General features: G+C 42.7%; 1 protein-coding gene across 7 annotated transcripts in view; it reads right to left on the bottom strand.

The window, feature by feature from the left end:
• Positions 1–25,512, bottom strand: part of PDE8A (phosphodiesterase 8A) — a 147,460-nt gene that overhangs the window by 42,215 nt on the left and 79,733 nt on the right. For 5 of the 7 annotated variants that reach the window (XM_082388313.1, XM_082388310.1, XM_082388312.1 and 2 more), the window contains 8 exons: positions 22,541–22,597; positions 21,790–21,844; positions 15,024–15,112; positions 10,975–11,053; positions 9,132–9,269; positions 3,712–3,800; positions 2,026–2,077; positions 1,883–1,925 (listed from right to left, as the gene is read on the bottom strand). In XM_082388313.1, the coding sequence (XP_082244439.1) occupies positions 1,883–1,925; positions 2,026–2,077; positions 3,712–3,800; positions 9,132–9,269; positions 10,975–11,053; positions 15,024–15,112; positions 21,790–21,844; positions 22,541–22,597 (602 nt within the window). The remainder of the gene's footprint in view (positions 1–1,882; positions 1,926–2,025; positions 2,078–3,711; positions 3,801–9,131; positions 9,270–10,974; positions 11,054–15,023; positions 15,113–21,789; positions 21,845–22,540; positions 22,598–25,512) is intronic. The other 2 variants (XM_082388314.1, XM_082388315.1) reach the window with 1 other exon arrangement.

Below are 25,512 nucleotides of genomic sequence, written 5' to 3'. Positions count from 1 at the left end.
GCCTTGCACACGGGGCGGGGGGGGGGGGGAGGGGAGCTCCCTCCTGCGCCTGAGAAAGCTCACTTTCTCCAGGTCCAGAGTAACACTCCTTTCAGGTCTGCCCAGCCCCCGCCCTGGCAGCACACGAGAACACCTGTAAAATACGCTGAAGCCCTGCTCCGCACCACCCAACCTGGAACCTGGCACGTTTCTGGCAAGGCCCTTCCGGAACCCCTCCTCCTCCCCTGTGCTACCCATTCCCCTACTAAGAAGCACAGAAAGCAGGCTTTGCCAAGCAGAGACAGTCACTTGGCCTGGCACGTGGTGCCCGTGCACTGTTTTGGATGAATTATGCCCTGGCCTGTTTTCTCTCCTCTACACGATGGCAATGCTGGTATTCTCGTCTCTGGTCCCTCCTTCCATGTAATCTGTTACATACCGGCTCTAAAAGCTTCTTAGAGCTCAGGTGTCATTATACTATTCCCTTGCTCAAAAATCCTCAAACTCCCACTGCCTACCGATGAAAATCCTAATTTCCCACCTAGCATCTAAGGATCCTTCACGATCCCAACTCCTTTCCACACTGACCTTTTTTATACCAGTCAGAATTTTAACCCTGCTCTTGCTCTTTCTAGAACACACTCTGTACTTTCCCTGTTCAGTAACTGTATTTCTGGAATGCTTTTCCTCTCACACCCATCTTCTTACTCAAATCCACCTCTCCCTGTCTGGAACTTCCCCTTCTTCCTCTGCCTTTCTCACCCACTAATGATCACTTCTTATCACTTGCTATGTGTCCCTTGGTGTCAATATATCTCTCCTCTTTTCAGGTTAAAGCCTGATTACTCTTGGGGCGCCCACAAGAACTGTTCCAGCATGTGCTTCAAAGCTTCTGGAGTTGGCCATCTGGATTTGAGTGCCAACTCTACCACTTCCTAGATGGATATCCCTGGGCAAGTTATGTAGCCTTTCAGTTTCCTTATCTGTAAAAAGGGAACTTCATCTATTAAGCGTCTACCCCTCTGGGTCATTGCAAGGCTTCAACTAAGTACACCGTAAGTTAAGCACTCAGCGCAGTGCCTTGTACACAATAAACACTCAGAAAAACATGTGGGAAACATTCCTAGAATGAATGAGTGAACTGTTCCGGTACTGCTGAAAGCACATCATCAACAGCTTAAGGAATGGAAGACAAAGTCTTCTCCTTGGAGGCTCTTACAGACTAACTGGGCAACCAGAGCACTGCCTGGGCATGGCAGAGTGCTGTAAAGCGTCCACACAGGCTGGATGGAGAGCCTCTGGCATGGAGCCGGAGAGGACCTGCACCATCACAGGTAAGGGCCAGAGTAGGAAAGAGGCTTGCTGAAGCCATGACATATGCTGGAAGGAAACAGGTGATTCCAGGCCAGGGAAAAACACTTGCAGTCACATAGACATGGGGTGAGCGGATGGTGTCCAAAGCACATCAAGTCCTCACGAGACGGATACGACGTGAGGCGGGTCTGATGGGGTCCACCTACCTCCCCGTAGGCTGGTGGTGAAAGCATCCCTGCTAAAGCACTGTAGTCTGATACCAACACAGTTGCCTCTTCGAGCACAGATCATGCCAACAAACCACACTCCACTCAACACATCTTCACATAAGTTCATGCATTGGAGGTGACCAGTTCTCTCCCCACAGGCTGAGACCCACCCCAGGACATCTGTCAGATCGCCCACCTGTGCTCGGGTCCTTTGACTCATAAACCAGCCTGGGAGTCAGGGAGAGAAATGCTGCCATGGTGCTAGGAAAATACAGTCCCACCTACACAACAGACAAGCTCGTCAGAGGCAGGGCCTGTTTTTATTTTTTTATTTTTTCAAAAGCTCAGTGAACCCTAAGAATGAATATGGGGCACCATACCTGTATGAGTGTCAGACTGAACACATTCAGCTATTTTCGTAGCCTAAAAATGAATTTTAGAAGCCATTAGTTCTGAGTGCCTAGTTATACAGTAAGGGAAATCTTGCTGGGTCCCTGGGGTCCCAAGGGCTCTCCTTACATACCTTATTGTTGCCATTGCACGCTCTGACAATGGACACATAGTGTCTAATTTTTCTGCAAGTAGAAAACAATGTATTATTTCTCTCCTGGCTCTCTATTCTGGTGGATATCTACCTAATTTTTCATTATGAAAGGAGCATCTCTCTTTCACAATACATACAATGCTTGGAGGAGAGCAGTTCTATTGTGTGTGGCCAAGGCCACCAATAAACAAACAAGAGTCTACAAGCATTCTCTGGTGTCTCTGTAGAAGAGAAGTTGACTCTTCAGTAAAAACAACAAAATCCTTCTGAGTCATCACAACACACAATAAAAAATACCTAGGTTTTAAAAATGTACTACATGTGAACCAACCCAAAGCCTTTAATTCCTTAACATGTTTTCATTTTCACAACCCTTTATATTGATGCTCTTCTTCAAGTTTCAACAAACAGTCTGCTCACAGTCATTCATGGAAACAGCCACAGGCCACACTGGGGCCGAATGTGCGAGTCTAGAACAAAGCAACCGGGGCTTATCTCAGAAGATGCTGACTCTCCTCACTTATTTTTTGTTCCTTCGATTTTTCAGCTTTTCCCCTTGATAATCCAATCCCTACAGTTATCTCCCCCAAATTTGGAAAGGCCATAAAAAGGCAAAGAATCAGAACAGAGAGCCCACACAGAGCCGTCTCCCTGAGGCAATCGCCAGCTGGCAGCAGAGCCTGGTGACCAAGCACGTGAGCCACGCGGTCAACGCAGAGGCCTGCAGCCCGGCTCCGCTGAGCGCTGGCGGCTGGCGGCCGGACTCTGGGCCAAGCCTCACCTCTCTAAGTCTCAGGTTCCTCATCTGTCAAACAGAGATGGTCACAGTGCCGACATCACGGGGCTGTGGCCAGGATGAAATGAAGTGACATCTACCAGGCACTGAGAGCCTGCCCAGGGAGGGAAGGGCTCACGGACAGCGGCAGTTGTTACAACCATCATCGCTACACCTCCTCCTGGTCTTTTTGTCCTTCTTTCATTTTCATGACTGAGAGCATACACTAGGTATGATTTTACATTTTGACTTTTGCATTTATCAGAAACATTTTCCCCTATAATTTAATTTTCTGTGATCATCATTTCTAATGGTTGCGTATTTTATCGTTGGGTATATTCTACAATTCACATTCATAATTTTCCACTGTTCGTATTATTTAAGATAGATTCTGAGACAAACCATATGACATTTTTAGGCTCCTGATACACACTGCCTTCCAATCTGTGGTCACATCTGTTTCATATGCGTTTCCATAAATGAGAGTATTTAAAATACTTTTATCTAATTTGATAGTTCTGTGCAGAAATAACATATAGGCTATCAAATTAGATATCTAAAAATCTTTTAAACATAGGGAGTCCACCAGTGAGTGTTCTTAGCACACAGCTCAGTAAAGTGGCATTCAGGTTTAAATACTTTAGTCTTTTATGTGCTCACACAGCGTAAGACTGTCGGAGTCTGGCGGCTCTGGGTCACCAGCTGGAGGGTCAGGCTGTGACCATGAGGAAGCCACCCTGGAAGGCCATTCTTTGATGGTACCTGACCTTGTTACAAGTCTTTCTTATAAATTTCTGCATGCAGTTCTCAACTTACTTAAGTATTCAAAGCAAATTTTGCAATAAGCCGAACATGGTATGTTGATTGAAGTACTTGTTTTTTCCACTTACCCTCCCTGTCCAATGACAGGTAGTATCTTCACATTTTGTTGTACATTATCTCCGTTTTTCTCTTTGGCAGAGCAAATTCCTTGCCATTCCTATAAATGGAATGTAGGCATCATTATACACTGTGTTCAAAACATAAACCCAAGAGCATTTTCCACCTCAGGTTTCCACTCCTTTACCATGGCCACTAAAGCTATTAGGATAATAAAATCATCTCAACCCCAAAGGCAATTTTGGGTAATCTGACAATTCTTTCTCAACCTCCCAAGTCCATCTCCTCCTAGACTGACAACAAAAGCCAGGTCACCACAGTCTAAATGGTCATACGTTTTCAGTGGCTTTCTGCTGGCAGGGAGAGGCCCTGGGCCCACGAATGAGGAGCACCCTTTCTTGTCCAGGTTCCTCCTCTCACAACTCCTACCTGCCGCGGTGGAGGGAGAAGTGTGGCCTATGACCCTGCATTTGGGAGGGGGAGAGTCTCAGACTGGGGCAGAGAAGGGGCCACCCTCTGTGTTGTGTACCCTCTGCAGGTAGGGTGGGAATAATGAGGTAACAGCCAGGACTGGGCTCAGGCAGAATAACCAAGTGAGACCTTAAAAGCCAGAGCTGCCATTTCAGAATGGAACTGCAATGGGAGAGCAGGTATGCCCAGGCTATGACCACAGTGAGCAAACAGGGGCTACAGGTGGCTCCCCTACTCTGAGGGTGGTGGAGAGAAGCGTGGGATGGAGCTGGGTTTTGTGACCACCTAAAACGTTCTGAATTTCTCCAAGAGTCACCAAGGTTCTTAAGCTAGAAAAATCCCTAAAACCCACTGTAGGACCTTGAACTCCTAGGGTGTTTCATGCCCTTCCAGACCTTCCGGAGTCCCACAGGAACTAAAGCTGACCGAGGTGGGAAGGGGAACACCATGGCAGCCTAGCTCAAGTCTCCTGTCCCTACTCTTACACAAAGTCAATTCTGAAATCTATGCTTGGGGCGTGGTGACCTGCATGCAAATGCTAATGGTAAAATCTCATCTTCAGACTCCTCTGGGAAAGTGGATCCAAGAGAAACCAGGACACTGACAGAAGCAAAGGATGGTTACTGAGGCTTCCTGACGTCCTTCTGAAAACAATGGGCGCCAAGAAAGGACTAAATTAAAAAACAGCCCAAGAGCCCAGCTAGGTGCTTACTTGCCCTGGAGCAGAAGGGAGGTGCGGGCCTTCCTCACTACAGTTCTGAGGGGAGAGTGGCCTGTGCCCGAATTGGGCAAGGACTAGACAGGGATCCCTGGGCAGGAATCTGGAGCCTGTCCTCCACATCCACAGCCCCATGCAGCCACCAGAGAAGGCTTCAGCAGACACGTCTAAGAGTTACTTCTGAAGCTCACTATCAAGAGAAATACGGGAAGCTGACTGAGGTGATATTTGCAAAACTCTGTGAACATACCAACCACCACTGAACTGTATACTTTAAATGGATGGAGTGTATGGCATGTGAATTATCTCTCAACAGAGCTGTTATATAAAAAGAGAGGGAAAATATGGGAGACCGATTCAGTCAATCAATCAGCACTTCAAAACACATATTCAGGATTTTCTCCTCCAATCCTTTCTGAACAGAGTGGGTGGCTGCCAGATCCCAAGTCAAGGTGTAAGAAGCCATGTCAGCCAGAGCTGGACAGTCCGGCTAATGGAGGACAACTTAGGCAATGACTTTGCTTAGATAACAGAGTTGCCTGTAAGTTTTCCAGTCAACAATGAAAGCAAAAAATATTCACTTAACACAGCGCATATTTCTTATCAAAAATACATCAAATATCGAAGTTTCAGTTCCTGAAAATAGTAAAGTCCTACCTAGAATGCTGTTATGAAGATTAAATCTGGTAACACACATAAACTCTTGCCGTCCTGACACACGGCAAATGTCCAGTAAATGGCCTGTTTGGTTTCGCACAGGTGTCTGTCTGTCTTTCTCAGGCTGAGCTCCTCTCAGAACTACACTAAGGCGTGCACCTCCCTTCTACTCCGGGATAAGCTCAGCACCGAGCTGGACTTCGCTGACTACTGAGACAGTTCCTTCTTGGTGGGTGCCCACTGCCTTAAGAATTAAATCATCATCATGCAGCTGTCCTACCCCAGGGGCTAGCACTGTGCTGGCAGGTGGTAAACAGTCAAAGAACACTTGGGGCTTTTGTTTACTGAATGGAAAAGTGAGGCCAAAGTCAGATCACAGAATCCTGGCACCCGGGATAAGGGACTTGAGCTCTACACAGAGGGAGTGACATGATCAAAGTGGTGATCTGGTGAGACAAATCTCCAGTAGCGTAGGGTGGACTGGCCAGAAGTGGAGGGTCCTGGGACAGGGAGGCCTAACTGCATTCAGCCACCACAGTCTCAGGGTGTGGGAAGAGGGCCCCGAACACGGTCAGGCCCAGGCAGTGGACCCTCAAAGTCAGGGCTTTAACAGACATCAAGCCTTGGTGATGGATTTGATGGAGGGGACTAAAGGGTAGGGAGAAACCAAAACCATTCCAGGAATCAAAGTCCAGTCAACTGTGTGGACAGTCAACGAGCAGTAGACAGCAGAGGTGGAGAGGGATCGGGTTTTTTGTTAATGGGGGATGAGAGAAAATCACCGTTATACAAGGTGATACCAAAATGACAGCAGGATGTTGAAACAGACCTTGGAAGACACTGGGGCTAAAACTGGGAAGGGGGGAGACATCTATGCAGAGCAGGAAAGATGCTCAACAACAAAGGGAGCTTTCTGAGGAACCAGCAGGGGACAAAGAGCCCTGGTAAACCTGGGAGGAAAGAGATGGGGGAAAAGTGGGAGAAGAGGGGAGGCAGCGAGGGAGGAAAGCTCCTGGCTTCCCAGGAGCTGGGGAAGGTAAAAGGTGTGAAGAGCTAAAGGGCTCTGCGACTGTACGTCATTATCAGAGGCAGCCAGCCGAGCAGCCAACATTCCTTCAGCACCTGCAAGACAGTTTCTGAGGGGGAAAAATGCAAAATTTCTAAAAGAGAAGAGCCAATATAAGGCTCAGGTATCTGAGAAGATAGGAGGCCAGGGGTTCTAGGGCCCTGACAGAGAAGACCTGGGGAAGAAGAAATAGGAGGAGAGAGCCAAGAGGATACATAAAGGGAGGAAGGAAGCAGGAGTGTGGGACTGAAAATCAAGGTGCCTAATAGTATCCGTTTTACCTGAAAGGGGAACCATTGGCTGAGAACAGCAGGCACGGGAGGTTTACAGAGAGTGGTGTTCGCAGTATTCTCTGTTTGAACATCATCAGAATTTCTCCTCTGCCCCCAAGAATATCCAACTGGTTGGACACCTAGAATCTGACATTCCAAAGCCCCTCCCGGTCATCTGACCACTTCCAAAGGCTCCATCTTGGTTCCCAGCACATGTCTGAACTCTCTCCACTGACCATGGTACCATTGTTTGCCAAGGGCTGGCTGATTCTCAACAAGCCCTTCTTCTCCCGAGGGAGACTTGATTAGAAAGGCCATATATCTTTCTCCTCAAAAAACTGCCCAGCTAAGTGGTCTGTCCTGCTGCAGTGTTGCCCGTGAACCAGCAGGGTACCAACAAAGGACAAACAGCAGCTTTTGCACTCTCCCCAAGAACTTGCAATCATGCAAAACAAATGCCCTGGTTCCTTTTCTTTTTTTTTTTAAACATCTTTATTGGAGTATAATTGCTTTACAATGGTGTGTTAGTTTCTGCTGTATAACAAAGTGAATCAGCTATACATATACATATATCCCCACCTGGTTTCTTTTTGAAATAAAGCAGTATAGAGGTTGACAATACGATAACCTTTCGTATTCTCTGCTCATAGCAAATACAGATTTTAGAGAACAGGTGTCCTGCTGTTGAGGCCCTTTACACCTGGTGCCCAACGGCATACCTCAGGAGGCAAGACGCTGCTCACAGGGATCTGGGTGAATCCCAGGACCTACAGCTAATCCACTGGGTGCCCCCACCCCCATCTCAACTTGCTCTGCTCACTGCAAGGGCAGCTGCCAGATCAGGAGCATGAGAGCCACCATCTCTGTTTCACACCCTGCTGAACCTCACAACAGAACTGCTGGCTGACCCAGTGGCAGCACTGGAACAAGCCGCCAGGACTGGGGAGGCCATGGTAAAGCCCCTCAAAGGCTGCGGGGGTCTGGAATGGCTGCTGCTCTGGAGCTGCCTTCCGAGGACGCCCCTCTCGGCCCAGGCAGGGAACACTGGTGGGCCTAAACACCTAAGGGTCTGTCTCTTCATTCATCTCAGCCTTCGTTTCTCTATCCAGAGGACCTGCCACTCTGTCTAGTAAGAAAATCATCATCCTCGACAGAAAAGCTGAAGGCAAAATAGGATTCAAGCAGTGCCCATTTTTGTGATTCCCGAGTGCATTACCGGGCCCCACCGCTGGCCTGTTCTTTCCCTGTTCTCACTGCAAAGCCATCTCGTGTGCTCAGAGCCGCGGGAAAGCAAAGGACACCAGCCCACTCACGGTGTCTTCGAGGGGCCCAAGCCAAGTGGGGGTATAAGCTTTGCATAGCCCTTCTGCCCCCTCTGGCAGACTGCCCTTGTGTGCTAAGGGATAGGCACGGGCCAAATGCCACAGGGAAAGGGCATCACTTCCACAGGGCCTCCAGATAGCCGGCAGGAGAGCAGGTCACCAATTTTTCAAATGTTCTGAATAATCAGATTCATAGTCCCAACTTCTAAAAGTTAAAAAGAGCCCAGCAGAAAAGCCTAAGAATGACTATGGAAAGCAGTAGCCTTTTCCTTCTCATCATATTTTAAAACCTAGTAACAGTGAGGTGCTGTCAGAAGCCACAGTTCAGAGAGAGAAATAACCTTTCAGACTGAGCCTGCCTTGCTTTGCCTACCCCTTCAGCACCAGGGTGCTGTAACTTCTCACATCACAATGCAATGACTACTTTTATCTGTATGTTTTGCACCCTGGAATGAGTTCTCTAAGGGATTTTTGTTTTGCCCTTCTTTGTATACCAGAACCTAGCACACCTGGCATTCAAAAAAATGCTGAATGAATGAACGAGGCTCAGAGAACTGATGGGCTCTGATGTGTTCTGAGAATGTGTTAACTCACTGGCAATCCTTTACCCGGACCATTTGCCAACAGCTACCACTTAGAAGATCAATTATTAGAAAGATCAATTTACTTATTACAAAAATGACAACAATGATTTTAAGTGTCAAAGTTACTCTTATTGGCTGGTCAGGTTTTATATACTTTCTTGGCCTCAATTTCCTCATCTGCAAAATGGGCATAACAGAGATAACACTACCTACACTTCCCCAGGCTTCTGGGAAGAGTGAGACTGAGATCACCTGGCTCTAGCAGTGCTCAGTGAGCGCTAGGTCTCCTTCCTTCCCTCTTTGTTATGTGAGAGTAACAAGGGTAGTGACCTCTTACTTACCTTGCCTATCCTGATGCATGAATTTATAGTATCGAGCAAATCAGCCTTTTTTTCATTTACAGGCACTTCTGCTAAATCCTTCCCTATTAATTCACCTGACTCATAGCCCATTGTTGTTTCAAATGCTGGATTTGCATACTGGGGGGAGACAAAGGAAAAAACATCATGTGAATTAAAAGAAATTTTGAAAAGAGGACAATCAAAGATGTTCAACCTAAACCATCATATTTTTCCCCCAGAAAGCCCAGGAGCCTGGCGCTCACTACGACGGTTCTAAAGCCACAAGAGCACAACCCCAGAAAAACCTTGGAGTCTGGAGAAGCCTCTGCTCCGATGACACCGGGCTGGGCTTGCTGCCTTGTTCTCCTGAGGCTGCAGGGAGGTCAGCAGGCCCACTCCACTTAAACACCAGCAGAGGAAAGAAGCTGCATGGAGACAGACCCAGGGCTGCTACAAAAGGGCTGTTGAGATTATGATACAGTGGAAGAAAGCACCAGACTGGGAGCCTGAAAACCCAGGGTCTACTCCCACAAGTCACTTAACCCCTCCAAGTCTCAGTCTGCACATCTGTTTAATGGGAATGAAACACTTATTTCACCTCTCTCATATGATGCAAATGAATAATGAGTTTGGAAAGCAGGCTATGAACTAGGAAGTGTTTACAAATGCAAGGCTTTATGGTTAAATTTCAAATAGGACTGTAAGACTAGAAGAAAATGTATGGGAAAGCTGTGCATGTGCTAACAGGAACAAATAATGACGATGATAAAACAATAATCATACTGTTTAAGGTTTGTTTTCCTTGCTAGGCACTGTAGTAAGCACTTCACACACAGTAACTCATTTAATCCTCAGAACATCCTTACAAAAGGTAAGTCATTGTTAGCGTTAATATTATTCCCATTTGTACAGATAAGACAGCAACTTCAGACAGATTAAGTCACCTGCCCAAAGATGCCCAGCTAGGAAGGGGCCGAGGCTGATTGGAAGCCAGGCCTGACTGATACCAAGCCTGTGCCCTCAACCACTGGCCAATGTCACCTGTCAGGGCACCATCCTGAATGCTAACATCATCAACTCTTTACCAAGAAAGTCACTAGTTAGATTAAAGTGAAGAACTGGAGTGCTCAGAACTAAAATCAAAGTGGGGCTCATTCTCAGACAAAAGGAACATTCCTCGGGCACAACTCCCTCTTTTGCTGTTATATGAAAATACATGTTACCTGTTTGCTGTTATATGAAAATACATGTTACCTGTTTGCTGTTATATGAAAATACATGTTACCTGTTTGCTGTTATCTGAAAGCCATGGTATCTTCAGTCACTTATATGAAGCCACTTTTCTAATAATGGATAATTTGTGAAGTAATTGCTAGTTTATTTTTGAAGTTTTGAGTAGCTTCTAGTAAATTTCTATAGGTGTAAACTATCTTCAAAAACAGTAAGAAAGGTGAGAGTGTGCAGCCCTTATGGGCAGAGCCTCTCCTTGCTGCAACAGTCTCTCTCTACCCAACTCCACCGCAGAAACAATCCTCTGGATAAAAGTCCCTCCTTGCTAAGTAAATAAACATGCAAAAAAGTGAGAAATAATAAATGCTAATGCCATATTTCTAAAGAATATTTTCTAGCACATTAAGCAATTATTGGAACCTTTTCTTACCTATAGGGGACTTATTTTAAATTATATATTTTATAGATTTTGTTCGGATAATCCTCTAAGGAAAAACTGGTCCCTTGAACTTCAAAGAGAGAAAAAAAAAAACAACACCATACTGAAGGGGTTCAATCTTAAAAATGCAAACAAACCAGAAATTCAGAAGGACAAACTTCCAAAACAACAAACCTGTACAATGTGGTCTTCACTTGTAATTTCAATTGCTTCTTGACTTTTCTCTAATGCAGTGAACATTGAGTTACAAGCCCTTTATGGGTAGAAAAGAAAAAGGACTGCTTAATGTAAATATTATAAAATGTAATACAATCTTGGAATATTACATTAACTTATTTAAATGTGTTCTTTGATTATAAAGGTAACTAATGCTAACTCAAGAAAAAGTAGGGGGAAATATTAAAAAGCATAAGGAAGAAATAAACGCCTCCTGCAACCTCAGTACTCGGGATCATGACTATGCACAATTTGGTGCCTTTCCTTCATTCTAAGGACAAGTGGACCAGGTGGAACACACCCCAGGGTCAGATCACAGCCCTTTGCTGGCTGTGGGACATGACTCACTCCCAGGGTCTCTACCTTCTCACCATCTGAAGGGTCCTTGTGAGGACTCAATGAGAAAATGGAGTCAAGAACCCCACACGAAGCCTGGTAGAAAGGAGGCAGCCCATCATCTGTAGCTATCTCTTTCAACAAATTCTTTGCACAAAACTGGGATCATCGGGATCATGAGCTTTGTTCCCTGCTTCCACTTAGCCTTATATCGTGAGCATTCTCCCTTGCCCTCACTGTTTGAAAACATTTTTAAATTGCACAGGTAACAAAGGTTTATTTTTTAAAAATTAGAAAATAATAATAAATGAGATACTACATCATACCCACTAGAATATCTACAATCAAAAATAGAGATAAAAACAAGTGTTGGTGAGGAACCCTCATACACTGCTGGTGGGAGTGTAAAATGGTGCAGCTAGCTGCTTTGGAAAACAGTCTGGCAGTTCCTCAGGCTGTTAAACATAGAGTTACGATATGGCCCAGCAATTTTACTCCTAGGTAGATACCCTACAGAAATGAAAACATACATCCACACAAAAACTTACAGCCCACAGGTGGAAACAACCCTAAAGTCCATCAACTGATGAATGGATGAATAAAATGTGGTCTATCCATACAATGGAATACTATGCAGATATAAAAAGGAATAAAGCCCTGATGCATGCCAAAATATGGATGAACCTTGAAAAACATTATGCTAATTTAAAAGGACCACATATTGTATGATTCTATTTATATGAAATGTCCAGAAGAGGCAAATCTATATATACAGAGAAATTAGATTAGTGGTTATCTAGGGCTGGGGGTAATGAAAATGTTCTAAAATTGTGGCAATGGTTGCACAACTCTGTGAATACATTGAAAGCCATTGAATTGTGTACTTTAAATAGGTGAATTGTATGGATTGTCAATTTTATCTTGATAAATCTGTTTAAAAATAAATGAGATTAAATCATCTGAAATCCCAACACCTACGCATATCAGCTGGTGTTCTAGGCAATTTCTTGTGTAAATATACATGTAATACGTATACTTATAAAAACAGGATCATACTCTACAGTTTTATCATCTGCTTGTACCACTGAACCATATACATTAATATCTTTCCATATCAATAATTAGTTCCTTATCATCACTTTTAATAACTATATAATATTCTATTGTAAAATTATACCATAATTTAGTCAAACAAATTCCCCATGACTGGGGAATGCTTTCAGTTTTTTTCTTGTATATGCCTTAGAAGATGAAAAAGAGAAAGCAACTGTCTACTTGTTCATAAAGTGCAGAGATTACATTTATAAAACCAATAATTATAATGCTTTTACTGTATTCCTGGTATTACTAAACTGTTTAGCTAAATAAGACAAAGCAGCTTTAGACAATAAAAATTAGCTCTTCTTTCTTGGCATATAAAAATCAAGTGAATTACCTCAATAAAGCTGTTATTTAAAAAACAAGAACCAAAAAACAACGAGAAGTAAGTTCCCACCTCTGATATAACAAGCTTGGAGGAGACGGATCTGTGAGAAGCCCTACTGGGTTTTATCACTCTTTTTTAATTTTTGCAGATCTGGTAAATATAAAATGGTATATCATTTTCATTTCTTTGCTTACTAGTGAAGCTGAACATTTTTTCATGTTTATTGGCCATTAATATCTCCTACAAACTGCTGGTTCACAACATGTCCTTTTAAATTTTTTCTACTGGGTGTTTCCATTTTTAAACTGATTCATCAAAGCTCTTTACGTATTCAGGATATTAACCTATCTGTCCTGTATGTTAAGAATGTATTTTTCCCAGTTTGTTATTTGTCTAAATTTTTAACATTATTTAAGGTATACTTACTGAGACAAGCTTAACATTTTTATGTTGTCTAATCTGATTCTCTTCCTTTATAAAATCTGGCTTTCACACCATGCTGAGTTTAAAAAGACTTCATTATCCAAATACATATGTTCACTTACATTTTTAGTACTTATGTGGCCACACTTTTTAACATTATGCACACTGAAATTTATTTTGGGACTGGGTGTGAGATTGGGATATAACTTAATTTTCTTTCCAGTTAATAAGTTGTCACAGTTCTATTCATTGAAAAGTCCACCCTTTCCTGTGTGGATTTAAATTGCCATGTTGAACACATATACTTATGTTCTTAATTCTTAAATACACGCACGTCTATTTCTAGACTTTACATTCTAGTTTACTGATCTAGCAGTAACACAAAGGTGCTTGTTATAGCTTTTTAGTGCATTTTAATATCTCTCAGAACAAGTCTTTCTCTATTGCTCCCAATTCTCTAGCCCTACATTTCCCCCTTCCCTTCATATCAATATTTTCATATCTCCCTTTATAGTGGACATCTCCCTTTGGTTGTCAGCTGGCACACAGAGAACAAAGTAGAGCATGAGGAGAGACAATGAGTGCAGTTTTGAAAATGGGGGTTACAACCTACAGGACTACCTTTACCATGTGCTGCGTGCAAGATCTTGGGTGTAAGTCAGTTAACCTCCCTGGGTCTCGGTTTTTGCATCGTGATTCGTGATTTGATGAAATAAGCTCTAACATCACCTCCTGCTCCACAATTCTGCTCTCCTCTCAGAGAGGGCAGTAGCCCAGCTCATTGTGGGAGTGCTGCAGCCAGGCTGCGGAAGACCCAGGAATGAGAAGGAGGCAGGCCCAAGGCCAACCATCCATCTCAAGTTTCCCTGAAAAGTTTGGCAATAAAAAGGAGCTCTTTTGTAGACCTCCCTAGCCCTGAAACATCTCTGCTCAGCAGCACTTCTTTGCTACCTCACACTTCATTTCATTTTGTCTATGAAGTATTTTCTTCTCTGCATGTGATACCCTGTGCTGGTCCCTACCAACGTTAATACCCCAAATTCTAATCCCCTTATCTCTGCCTTGGGCACATACAAACAGAATGATTTCATTCTCTCTTTGATCCTGGTAAAGGAAATGTTAAAGAATAGTAGACCACCCAAGGAAGAGACCTAGGATGATAAAGAGCTACTGACATATTTTTCACTTCTGTCAACCTCATATAATTTTACTAATTTTTCGGCTTTTCTCACTCTACAAAGAACTAGGTTTCCACTCATCAGTTAAAAAAAATAACGGTTTAGCAAGAGCAAATTACAAAATGCTTATTGTAGAGAAGAAAACATGTCACTTACCAGAGATAATAATGTTAATGGGTTGGGTGTATGTGTATATTAAAAGTAATTTTTTAATTAAAAAACAAAACAGATAATTCAGTATATATACTTTTGCACCCTGCTTTTTCATTTGCTATTATTTTGGTGCCGCATCTTTTTTTTTCTTTTTTTGGCCACGCCGTGTGGCTTGTGTTATCCTCCCCGACCAGGGATCAAACCCAGGGCCCCGGCAGTGACCACGTCAAGTTTTAACCACTGGACCACCAGGGAAGTCCCCACTGGAGCCCCATCTTTAAATGCTGAGTCTCCAATCACTAACATGACCACCTATTAGACATCCAGGCAGACTCCGAAAGCATTTTGTGAGGAGAGAAGCCTTCCCACCACCCCATCCCATTTTAGCAGGAGGTCAGTTACAGCCAAAATGTAGCCGCCCACATCCGAAGTCCTCACTTGCAACAATGCCCTGTGTGGTATGGTCAGCTTACCAGAAGCAGCAGAATTACCTGAGTTTCAGCTGTGGGCGCACCAATCCAAACTCCATCTGGAGCAGTTCATTGTAACAGGCCATGGCGCTGGGGTTTTCTACATACCTCTACAAACAGAAAGGGGATTTTGTGGATAAACAAATGTGCACCTTTAAATGATTAAATACATATATAAAAAATAATTCTTTCCAACAGGCTTCTCAACTTGGTACCTGAAATCTAAAAAATAATTTAGCTTTCATGATGAACAGGAAATGAGAGATGAAAACTTATGGGTACCAAATTAGCTTTTAAAAAATAGTACTTGCACATATCTGAGAATATATTAAGAAACCACTGAGTTGCACACTTTAAGTGGCTGAATCGATCAACTATACCTCAATAAAGAGAAAAAAAGGCAGAAAGAAGGAAGGAGGAAGGAAGGGGGGCAGGGAGGGAGGAAGGGAGGAAGGAAGGAAGGGAAAGAAAGGCAGAAAGGGCAAGGTATTTGCTGGAAAGAGAAAAAAATAAAATAATTTTTTAAATAAATTAATTTAAAAAACTATAGTATACTATAGTATAACCATTTAATGGAACAGCATGCAGCTATTACATGCACTTATATGGAATGATGTACGAGACACACTGTCAAGTAAAATGAGGAAATGGAAAATTGCACTATAATTATTTTACATTTTTATAAAAATATTACATCAAGTTTAAAATAAATAAATAAATAGCTGAATTACATGGTATATGAATAGTATCTCAATAAAGTAGTAAAAAAACGGAATTAGAAAAAAATAGGCCTCCATTCCTGGGCATATATCCAAAGAAAACTATAATTCAAAAAGATACATGCACCCCAACGTTCATAGCAGTACTATTTACAATAGCCAAGACATGGAAGCAACCTCCTAAGAGTCCATCGACAGAGGAATGCATAAAGAAGATGTAGTGTGTGTGTGTGTGTGTGTGTGTATATATATATGTATAGTATGTACAATGGAATATTACTCAGCCATAAAAAAGAATGAAATAATGCCATCTGCAACAACATGAATGGACCTAGAGATTATCACACCAAGTGAAGTAAGTCAGACAGAGAAAGGCAAATATCATATGATATCATCTATATGTGGGAATCCGAAAAAAAAATACAAATGAACTTATTTACAAAACAGAAATAGACTGACAGACATAGAAAACACACTTATGGTTACCAAAGGGGAAAGGATGGGGAGAGGGATAAATTAGGAGTTTGGGATTAACAGATATACACTACTGTATGTAAAATAGGTAAACAACAAGGTCCTACTGTATATCACAGGAAACTATATTCAATATCTTGTAATAACCTTTAATGGAAAAGAATCTGAAAAAGTATAAATATGTATATATATATACACATATGTACATTTGTATATATATATGACTGAATGACTTTGCTGTACACCTGAAACTAACACAATATTTAATTCCACTAAAAAAAAAGTTCAAGGAAAAAAAAGAGCGCTTAAGAACGCTTTTCTTTCACTGCCTTGAAGTAAGAGGATTTTTGATATCTACATGTCACTAGCAGAGCCTTGAATATACAGAAGGAGGAAATTTATTAACTAAAGTCCTATCTATATTAACTTTCAGAGTCTATTCACTTATTCAAGAGCAATATGTTGTCCTCTTTCGAGCTGTACAAGCTCACGGTAAGCAAAAATATGCTTGCACATCTATTTGCAGCTGAGTTTCACAGAGGTAACTCGCACTCAGGCAACATTCTCCTACAATAACTTCAAACAGCAGCTCAACTAAGCTGACAAAGGATTACCCTCCACGGCAGAGGTACTGGCAGAGCCATGGCTTTGCCCAGTCTCTCTTATTGCTGTGGACAGTAACTGTTTTGTATAATAACCTTTACATAATGGAAACATCTCAACAAAGCAAATTTACATGGGAATGGGAAGCCTGAGCACCACCAAATTATGTATTTCATGAAGACATCTTACAAGTCGCTACGTTCTGTCACGTAGTTACATTCAGATGTAAAAAAATATTTGTGAACATTTACTCACCCCTATTTCTGTGAACAGCTCTTGCTTTCACCTGCTCAATACGTGGATAATACTCTATCTGACCGAGGAGGAAGCTGAGGCTAAGAGGCAGGGCATCTGCAGGCCACTATCGACAAGCCAAAGCCGGACCAATCTAGGGCACGGGGCCCCTTGTGGAGCTCCTTCTACTGCCAGTGAAGGCAGATATCCCTGTTTGAACAGTGTTCAGGGTCTTGTCTTTGTGTCAAGAAACCTAAAAATCCAGCCCCAAGTTCATGCCTTAAAAGCTGTATGATTCTCAATGAGGCCCTTAACCTTCCTGAGCCTGCTTCCTCACCTGCAAATTTTATTATTAAAAAATAATACCAACGTGCAGGCTCCTCCCCACACCAACTGAAACAGGGTCTCCAGGGAAGCCTTTCAGGGGGTTCTAACGCACAACCAGTGTTGAGAGATACCAAACCCTAACCTTCGAGAATTTAGTCAGCAAAAGCTCAGCTGCCAAGTCCAACTGAGGAGGCAAGCAGGTCTCCATCCATCCATCCTGAACTCCTGAACTATGGCCAATCCACAGAATAGTTGACTGCCCCCTGAATCCCAGAGTTCTCACTGTGGTGATGGCTTTCAGGTCCAGGGCTGGGTTCAAGCATGGGCCCCACTGCCTCCCAGCCATGAGACTCTGGAGAATCACCTTCCCTCCAGGTCTGGATGCTCTGCTCTGTCTCTGTGCCCTCTGTCACCTCACTACCTTTTTGTTACCTGAGGGTACAGGACTCTGCATGAGAAGAGTTAGCACGTGTAGTCTCTGAGGACTGGTCACCTACTTGGATTCGTCACTTATAAAGTGGTGAGGCTGCTGCTATCTCCATACTTCCTAAGTCACAGACCTCTAAAATGACTACTTTAAACCCTTTGTGTTTTTTGCATGGGAGTGTTTTCGCAGAGACATGCACTTAACCATGGTTCCCAGCAAAGGCTTTGGGGGGACACCTTGATTAAGTTGTACGGGTGAGAGGGCAGGCAAAGTGTGTATGTCGGTTACTTTTGAATTTTCAAATTAGTTTAATGATAACTCAATTATACTAGGAAAATACAAGGTCCATGGTTAACTAGACTTTCTACCAGGACATGCTTCCCAGTCTGCGAAGCTGTGCTGATGGACTTCCTTGTGCAGAGTTTCAAACACACAATTTCCAACACTGCATCTATGACCTCGTACAAATGAAAAGCTTAATGACTGCTGGTGGCCATAGGTAAGCAAACAACCCAAGGCAAGATGAATAATCTATCCCCCAGGTTTCACTAGTTTCACTGCAAAGTGGAAGCATTGAAGGTCCTTGTTAAGAATAGCCAGTTCTGCAGCTTAAGAGTAATAATATAAAGATCTTCAAAGTTATCTGGGAAAATTTTTTGCCTCTTGTGAATGCTTCCCTAAGCAGTTTAAGGAGGGATGACCTAACGATTCCTGGGAATAGGTGATCCACAACTTCCAACCTCGGATTCTTAAAAGAATGCTCACCTTCACGCTGGCTGATGTGGTTTTTCTCATACTAGCTCACATGGATTACTGGAGGTCAGGGAATGGGGACAGGCACTGATATGTGTGAATGTTGTGGGAGTGTCAAAAAGGGAGAACCAAAAAACTATGCAATAATAATAATCTAAAATTTTTATAGAAAATTATGTGTGTATAAAACAAGGTCTTAAGTTCCACCTTATCTGATGCTAATATTGGAATTCCTGTGTTCCTTTTGTCTGCATTTACTTGCTACCTCTTCGTTTCTTTATTATTAAGCTCCTTTTATCACTGTCTTATAAACATCATATAATTGTAATTTTGTAACCCAATCTAATGGCTTATCCTTTAATGGGAGAATTCAGCCCATTCCCATGCACTTGATTTTACTCTTATCTTACTTTGTGTTTATGATTGCTTTCACACTGTTGTTTCCCCTTCCTGGGATCTGCCAGTTTGATCAAGTTGCTATAAATTCCATATTTTTTTTTTGTTTTTTGGCCGCGCTGCGCAGCTTGCGGGATCTTGGTTCCCTGACCAGGGATTGAACTCAGGCCCTCGGCAGTGAAAGCGCGGAGTCCTAACCACTGGACCTCCAGGGAATTCCCGCAAATTCCATATTTTATTAATTTGGAAGTTTACTTAAACTTCTCTATTAATGGTTACTTTCCTTTTCACCGATCTCAAAAGCAGACATAGATTTCTTTACTATTATTTGAAAACAAGAAACCAATTACCTCCAGAACAAAGTATCTCCCACCAGCACATTTCCCATAAAGAAGAAAACTTCAATACTTTCACTGCCCACCCCCATTCCCTGTCCGCTAGGTGAGGTCACGAGAATCCTTTTACCTCCACTTCCTCCCTCCAAACCTTGAAGACACCTAGGGTTTGTTCAGATAGTCTAGAATTTAAATACTGAGCTATTATTGGATGTTACGTAATGATAATTATATATAAACATATATATTCTACATTGCACACACATACCCATACCTGTGTATGTACACACGCAGACACAGAAAGGAGGAGGGCTCGAGAAGGAGGGAGGAGCAGGGGAGCACGTGCACAGGGCAGGCTCACCTCCCATCACTTCTCTCTACTGCTCTCTCCCTCATCTTAGAGTTTCTGTTCCAGTTCATTTGTGTCTATCCCCCAAAAGAAATATCTCTTTTGCCCTAAAGGGCACGAACAATAACTTAGCTGGGTGTGTGACTCTCGGGTTACAGTCCTTTTCTCACCATAATCTCTAATCAGATGAGACATTATTACTGTTTTATACAGTAAATATGTGTTTATAATTACCCCACATTCACATTTTCTTGTTCCTCATTCCTTCTTGCCTTTCAGGCCTCCCACTTGGGATTTACCTTGCTTCTGTTTGAAGTACCTCCTTACGAATTTCCTTGTGAGAATCTGCTACTTACAAACTGCCTCAATTTTCATATTTCTGAAAGTCTTTATTACACCTTCATTTTTGAAAGTATTTAGGCTAGGTTGGCAGTTATTTTCTTTTATCACACTGAAAATATTATTCCACTGTTTTCTATCTTCCGTTTATTGCTGCTGAGAAGCTAGCTGTTAGTCTGCTATTCTTTTGTAGGTAATCTTTTTCCTCTGGCTGATTTTAAGATCTTCTCTTTGTTTGTTTTTTCACTATGATGTGTCCTCTTTTTATTTACTCTACTTTGGAATTTTGGAATCTGTGGACTAAAGTCTTCCATCATTTCTGGAGAATTCTCTCAAATACACTGTCCCATTCTCTCTCCTGTCCTTCTGGAACTCCAGTTATATGTATGCTAAACCGCACATTCTAACCTCCACATTTCTAAACCTCTCTAACTTATTTTCTATTTTTTTATCTTTGTGCTACATGCTGGATAATTTCTTCTGACCTACTAAGTTTTCAAATTTTCAGTTATTATATGTACACTTCTCAAAATTCAATTACATGCTACTTAAAATGTGCTATCACTTTTTATACTTTCTTATTCCTTGCAGATATTTCCAAGCTTGTCTTGTCTTTATTTCTTTACATATAATAGGCATAATTGTTTTACAATTCATATCTGATCATTCTAATTTCTGAGGACTGTGGGGGTCTGTTCCTGCTGTCTTTCTCCCCCTGCTAGTTCTCACTTGCAACGCCTTGTCTCCTGGTGGACTGGTTAATGCTGAGTGCTGCCTGCTGCCCCTGAATAATTATTTGCAGAGATTCTCTGAGGCCAAAGAAGAAGGTGTCTTTCTCTGGGAGGATTTGTAATTTGCTTCTTCCGAATACCTGGGAGTGCTACCATCCAGAATCACCTTATTTTTTTTTTTAATACATTTATTTATTTTATGTTATTTTTGGCTGCGTTGGGTCTTCATTGCTGCGTGCGGGTTTTTCTCTAGTTGCAGCAAGCGGGGCTACTCTTCATTGCGGTGCACAGGCTTCTCACTGCGGTGGCTTCTCTTGCTGTGGAGCACGGGCTCTAGGCGCACGGGCTTCAGTAGTTGTGGAGCGCGGGCTCAGTAGTTGTGGCTCACAGGCTCTAGAGCGCAGGCTCAGTAGTTGTGGCGCACAGGCTTAGTTGCTCCGCGGCGTGTGAGATCTTCCCGGACCAGGGCTCGAACCCGTGTCCCCTGCATTGGCAGGCGGATTCTTAACCACTGTGCCTCCAGGGAATCCCCAGAATCACTTTAAACTAAGTTCAAGGCTTGAGGTTTCTGGACTACCTCATTGATAATATTAATTTGGGCTACAAATCTGCCCAACAATCAGCCTTATATAAGCTCTCTCCATCATCATTTCCAAGGCTCACCGGCAACCAGCTGACCAAAGCCTTCAGAAGCTTTTTGGCTTAAGAGAAACCAACAGACTGGAGCCAGTGGTGGAAAGAAAGGGAGCCATGTTGGGGAGGTCTTATTTCCAGAATCCTTGAACTGGCTATAAAGTTGCATGTATACATGTAAGCATTATAACAACACATCCTATGGTATAATTTTCAATGAGTAAGCCATTAAAGGAGATTTTAATATGTTTAGATGACTTTAGCAGGCATAGTTTTGAGAGACTAAGAAAGCAAAGTGTTGTGGATTATTAGATTACCAGATTATAAAGTTAAACCAAACTATAACACAGCATAAGGAAAATTTTTTTTTCTTCAAATTAATTCAAAACTATTGCTGGGCTCTAAACTGAGATAAAATAACTTCTTATGCTGAATTATACTTGTATAACAAAAAAGTGGGTACATACCCTTGTAAAGCCAGCCTCAATGAGGGACATTACAGATGACTCTTCTCTAACCGCCCTTCAAAAGAACATAGTAAATGGTTAGAGACAGTTTTTATCAATTACATCTCACATCTTTAACTACTCACTAATTTACATAATATTATAATTGTCATATAATGAGTACTTTTAGATGAATTAGATTAACATACAAATCAAACGTATAAAGTTGAAAACAGTTTTCTGTTTTAGTTTCACACTTGGCTTTTTGGCAGTATATATTAATGCTTGAAATACAGAGATTACACTAACAGCCAGGATACAGGAGTGACTGTATATCTATTTGATACGTAAAAATTTTAATTTAAACTAAATTATTTCTGTTCTTTCCTTACCTCCAATTTTAAAATGAAATATAAGATTTCCCCCAACTATGTATAATTCAAATCTTCACAGATATTTGGAGTTTGAAGTCCCTAGGAAATATGCCTGGAAAACATTCATACTTTAGGAATGGAATTCTCTCGTGGTTTGCCTATTTCTAAAGTGAAAGGCAGTCCAAAATCACAAAACCTAGTATGAGAGTACAAACTCCAGCCATGAACTTAACTGCCAAAGTGAAAGAAAATAAGAAAGAGTAAAGAAAAAAAAGGCCCAACTAAAAAGGGTGAGGCCTGTCACGGCCCACAAGCTGTTATTTGGGCCTCTGGTAAAAGCAAACATTACACTGACACCTGAATTTCAACATCAAAAAAGAAAGAAGGAAATATCTTACCTGCGTACTACACCAACAATAACTGTGTTTTCTGAGAGTTCTGATGATCTGATAGACCTTTAAAAAACAGTTTTAAAATAAATTTAAAGCAATTCTTTAAAAACTAAATATACCTAAACAATTTTGGTAGAACAATTAAAGTTGGGGGAGAGGGAGAAGGGAGAGCAAAAGATCCCTTCATACGCTGGAGTCACCTTCTTAGCTACTTGATCTTTCCCTCTTTGGAGGACAAACTCCTAACCAGTGGCCTATGGTAACCCTAACAATTATGGAGTGTGAAGATAACAGCTAATGCAAATGATGTGCCTTCTACTTGCTCTGCTCTTTGTTAACCTAAGCTGTTTGAGGTGGAAAATTTTCCCTACCTGGGGCTTACATGAAAGGGGTTACTCTCTCTTCCTACCAAGGGAAAATGCAAGTTTATGTATATTACCACTAGCTGATGGCGACAATTCCAGTGGGGGTGAAGAAGCCCAAGGGTCAGCTCTCCACTGTACTCTAAGCAGTGCAAAGAAGGGTTCCCAAGTAGAATGCAGGCAAAAACAGTAACAATAAATATTCAAAACTTGGAAATGCAAGATATTCTTATCAGTCAGAAAGAGGAGAATCAACACCTGACAGGAAAAATTAAGAATGGAAGACTGGTTGAGAAAAGTAGAAGACACTGCTCCACTGAAATTACCCAAGGAGTATAAGTCTGCCCGCAGGGACTGAATTTAACCTTCCGGAGAAGCAGCTTCCCAGGAAGTCACGGGGAATGAAAATCCAGCCAAAAGATGAGAGAGGGCAGAGATAAATGTGACAGAGAGGAGTAGTAGGAAAAGAAGCTGCTCCACTGGAGATATGCAATGGCTTTGACCCATCCTACCCTGGGGAAGAAAGCAGGCCTATCCGGAGAAGAAGAGCCAGGCCACAGGAAGAGGGAGGAACTCGGTCCCTGGCCTGGAAGGAAGAGGACCCACACGGGAGGGTGACTTCAGACGGAGGAGATGGAGAGGACTGGATCCAGACTGCCCCAGCCAAGTCAGAAGCGCGCTGGCCCCTGGACAATGTGTCCGGGATGGGACAGGGAGTAGCCCAGACTTACTGCCTTACTTCAGTTCTGCTGGTTCAAGAATCACTTGTGTCACTTCTGAATCACTGAACACAGAAACTGATTTGAGTGACTGTTTCTCAGTTCTCCCAAGGATGGTTCATAACATAACCATTCCAGATGCATAAGAGAAAAGTCAATTCATCATATACAATGGATGCCTCAGTTTTGGCAAAATTTTTCTGTAAAGGGCCAGATAGTAAATATTTTAGGCTTTTTGGGCCATACAGACTCTGTCACAACTACTCAATTCTGCCACTGTAGCACAAGAGCAGCCACAGACAATACACAAATGAATGGGCCTGACTGTGTTCCCCTTTGCCTATCCCTGCCTCAGGGCGCTGAGGCTTAATTTTCTCATGGAGCTCAGGTTGAGAAAGGCTGAAGTCCAACGATAGATGCAGACTAGCTCTTGGGTTGGGAAGTTGCTCAGGGATGGAAAAGCAGCCCTAGGGACCAGCCAGTCTCTCTCATGGACCACGTAGCTCGTAACACTCTCTCTCTCTGTGTCAACACTTCTGCTTCTCCCAGGGTCCACTGTACTCCTCCAGCTTCTATTTGCCTACCGTCTCCAGTGGGAGCCAATCTAAAGGGCACTGGCTACATGGCTCTACCGGAAGAGCCCTCTCGACAGGTCGCTGAAGGGCTTGCTGACCAGGTGCCAGGCCCTGGTCCAAACATGGTCTCCCTGCCTAGAGAATAGCCAAGCTCACCTTCCTGGAGAAGGAGCCATGGGAAGGGCTGTTTCAGCTCGGGAGGGTGACTGGCATGGCAGACCCTCACACAACAGACAAGGCCAGGTCACTTCTCAAACCTGTTGGCTAATACTCACCTTAGCACTAATCTTAAACAGGGAATGAAAGACATGGACTCACAAATGGTATTTCCATGACTTCTTAGGACACTGTAGTTGTTCTTACATTTATACTTCTATCATATCACAAAGATTTAGAAGGAGAAAAGGCAATTTAAGTATGCAGCCAGCCATTTCAAACCAGCTCTCATCTTTTTACAAGAAAAACAGAGATCTGAGTGGTATAATAGCAAGTACGCAACCACGTAGATGATCCCAGTAAGTAGATTTGGATACAGAGATGAGGGGCACTGGGCTAAGGACAAAGTAGAAGGAAAGACCATGCTTCCTGGAGACAAGCCGGTCCCTGCAAAGGAGGTCTAACACGGTATGAAAAGGCAGAGGTGTATTCTTAACCTTCTCTGGTCCATAAGAAGGAAGAACTGGCTAGGAAATAGGAACGTCAGGAACCCGGGTTGCAAAATAACATCCTTTACTTTAGAATTCATGAAAACTAAGAAAGAAATGACATGGCGTCATCAAAATATACACCCGGGCATTCGGAAGGAAGATTCCAAGAAGTCAGAAAAAAAGATGGGACGTGAGGGACTTCCCTGGTGGTCCAGTGGCTAAGACTTTGCCTTCCAATGCAGGGGGTGTGGGTTCGATCCCTGGCCAGGGAGCTAAGATCCCACATGCCTCCTGGGCAAAAAAATCAAAACATAAAACAGAAGCAATATTGTAACAAATTCAATAAAGACTTAAAAAAAAATGGTCCACATAAAAAAAAAATCTTAAAAAAAGATGGGGTGTGAGTCTACAGCATGAGATTCTGAAAGGCTGCACAAACATACTGGGAAGCTCTCAGAACCATGCTACCTGGTGAAACATTTGCATTTGATTTGGTTATGCACAATAGAAAACTCCAGAGAAAGTGGCTTAAACAAGACTTGTCTCCCACATGCAAGATGTGCAGAGGTGAGCAGTCCAAGCTGCAATGGCACTCCGCAGCATCAGGAACCGGGCTCTTCCTGTCTTATGTTTCTCTATTATTGTCTGTACATGGTTTCTTCCTCATGGTCCAAG

Source organism: Balaenoptera borealis, assembly GCF_965194805.1.
Source record: "Balaenoptera borealis genome assembly, chromosome: 3".
NCBI lineage: Eukaryota > Metazoa > Chordata > Mammalia > Artiodactyla > Balaenopteridae > Balaenoptera > Balaenoptera borealis.
This window is presented reverse-complemented; position numbering and strand designations above follow the sequence as displayed.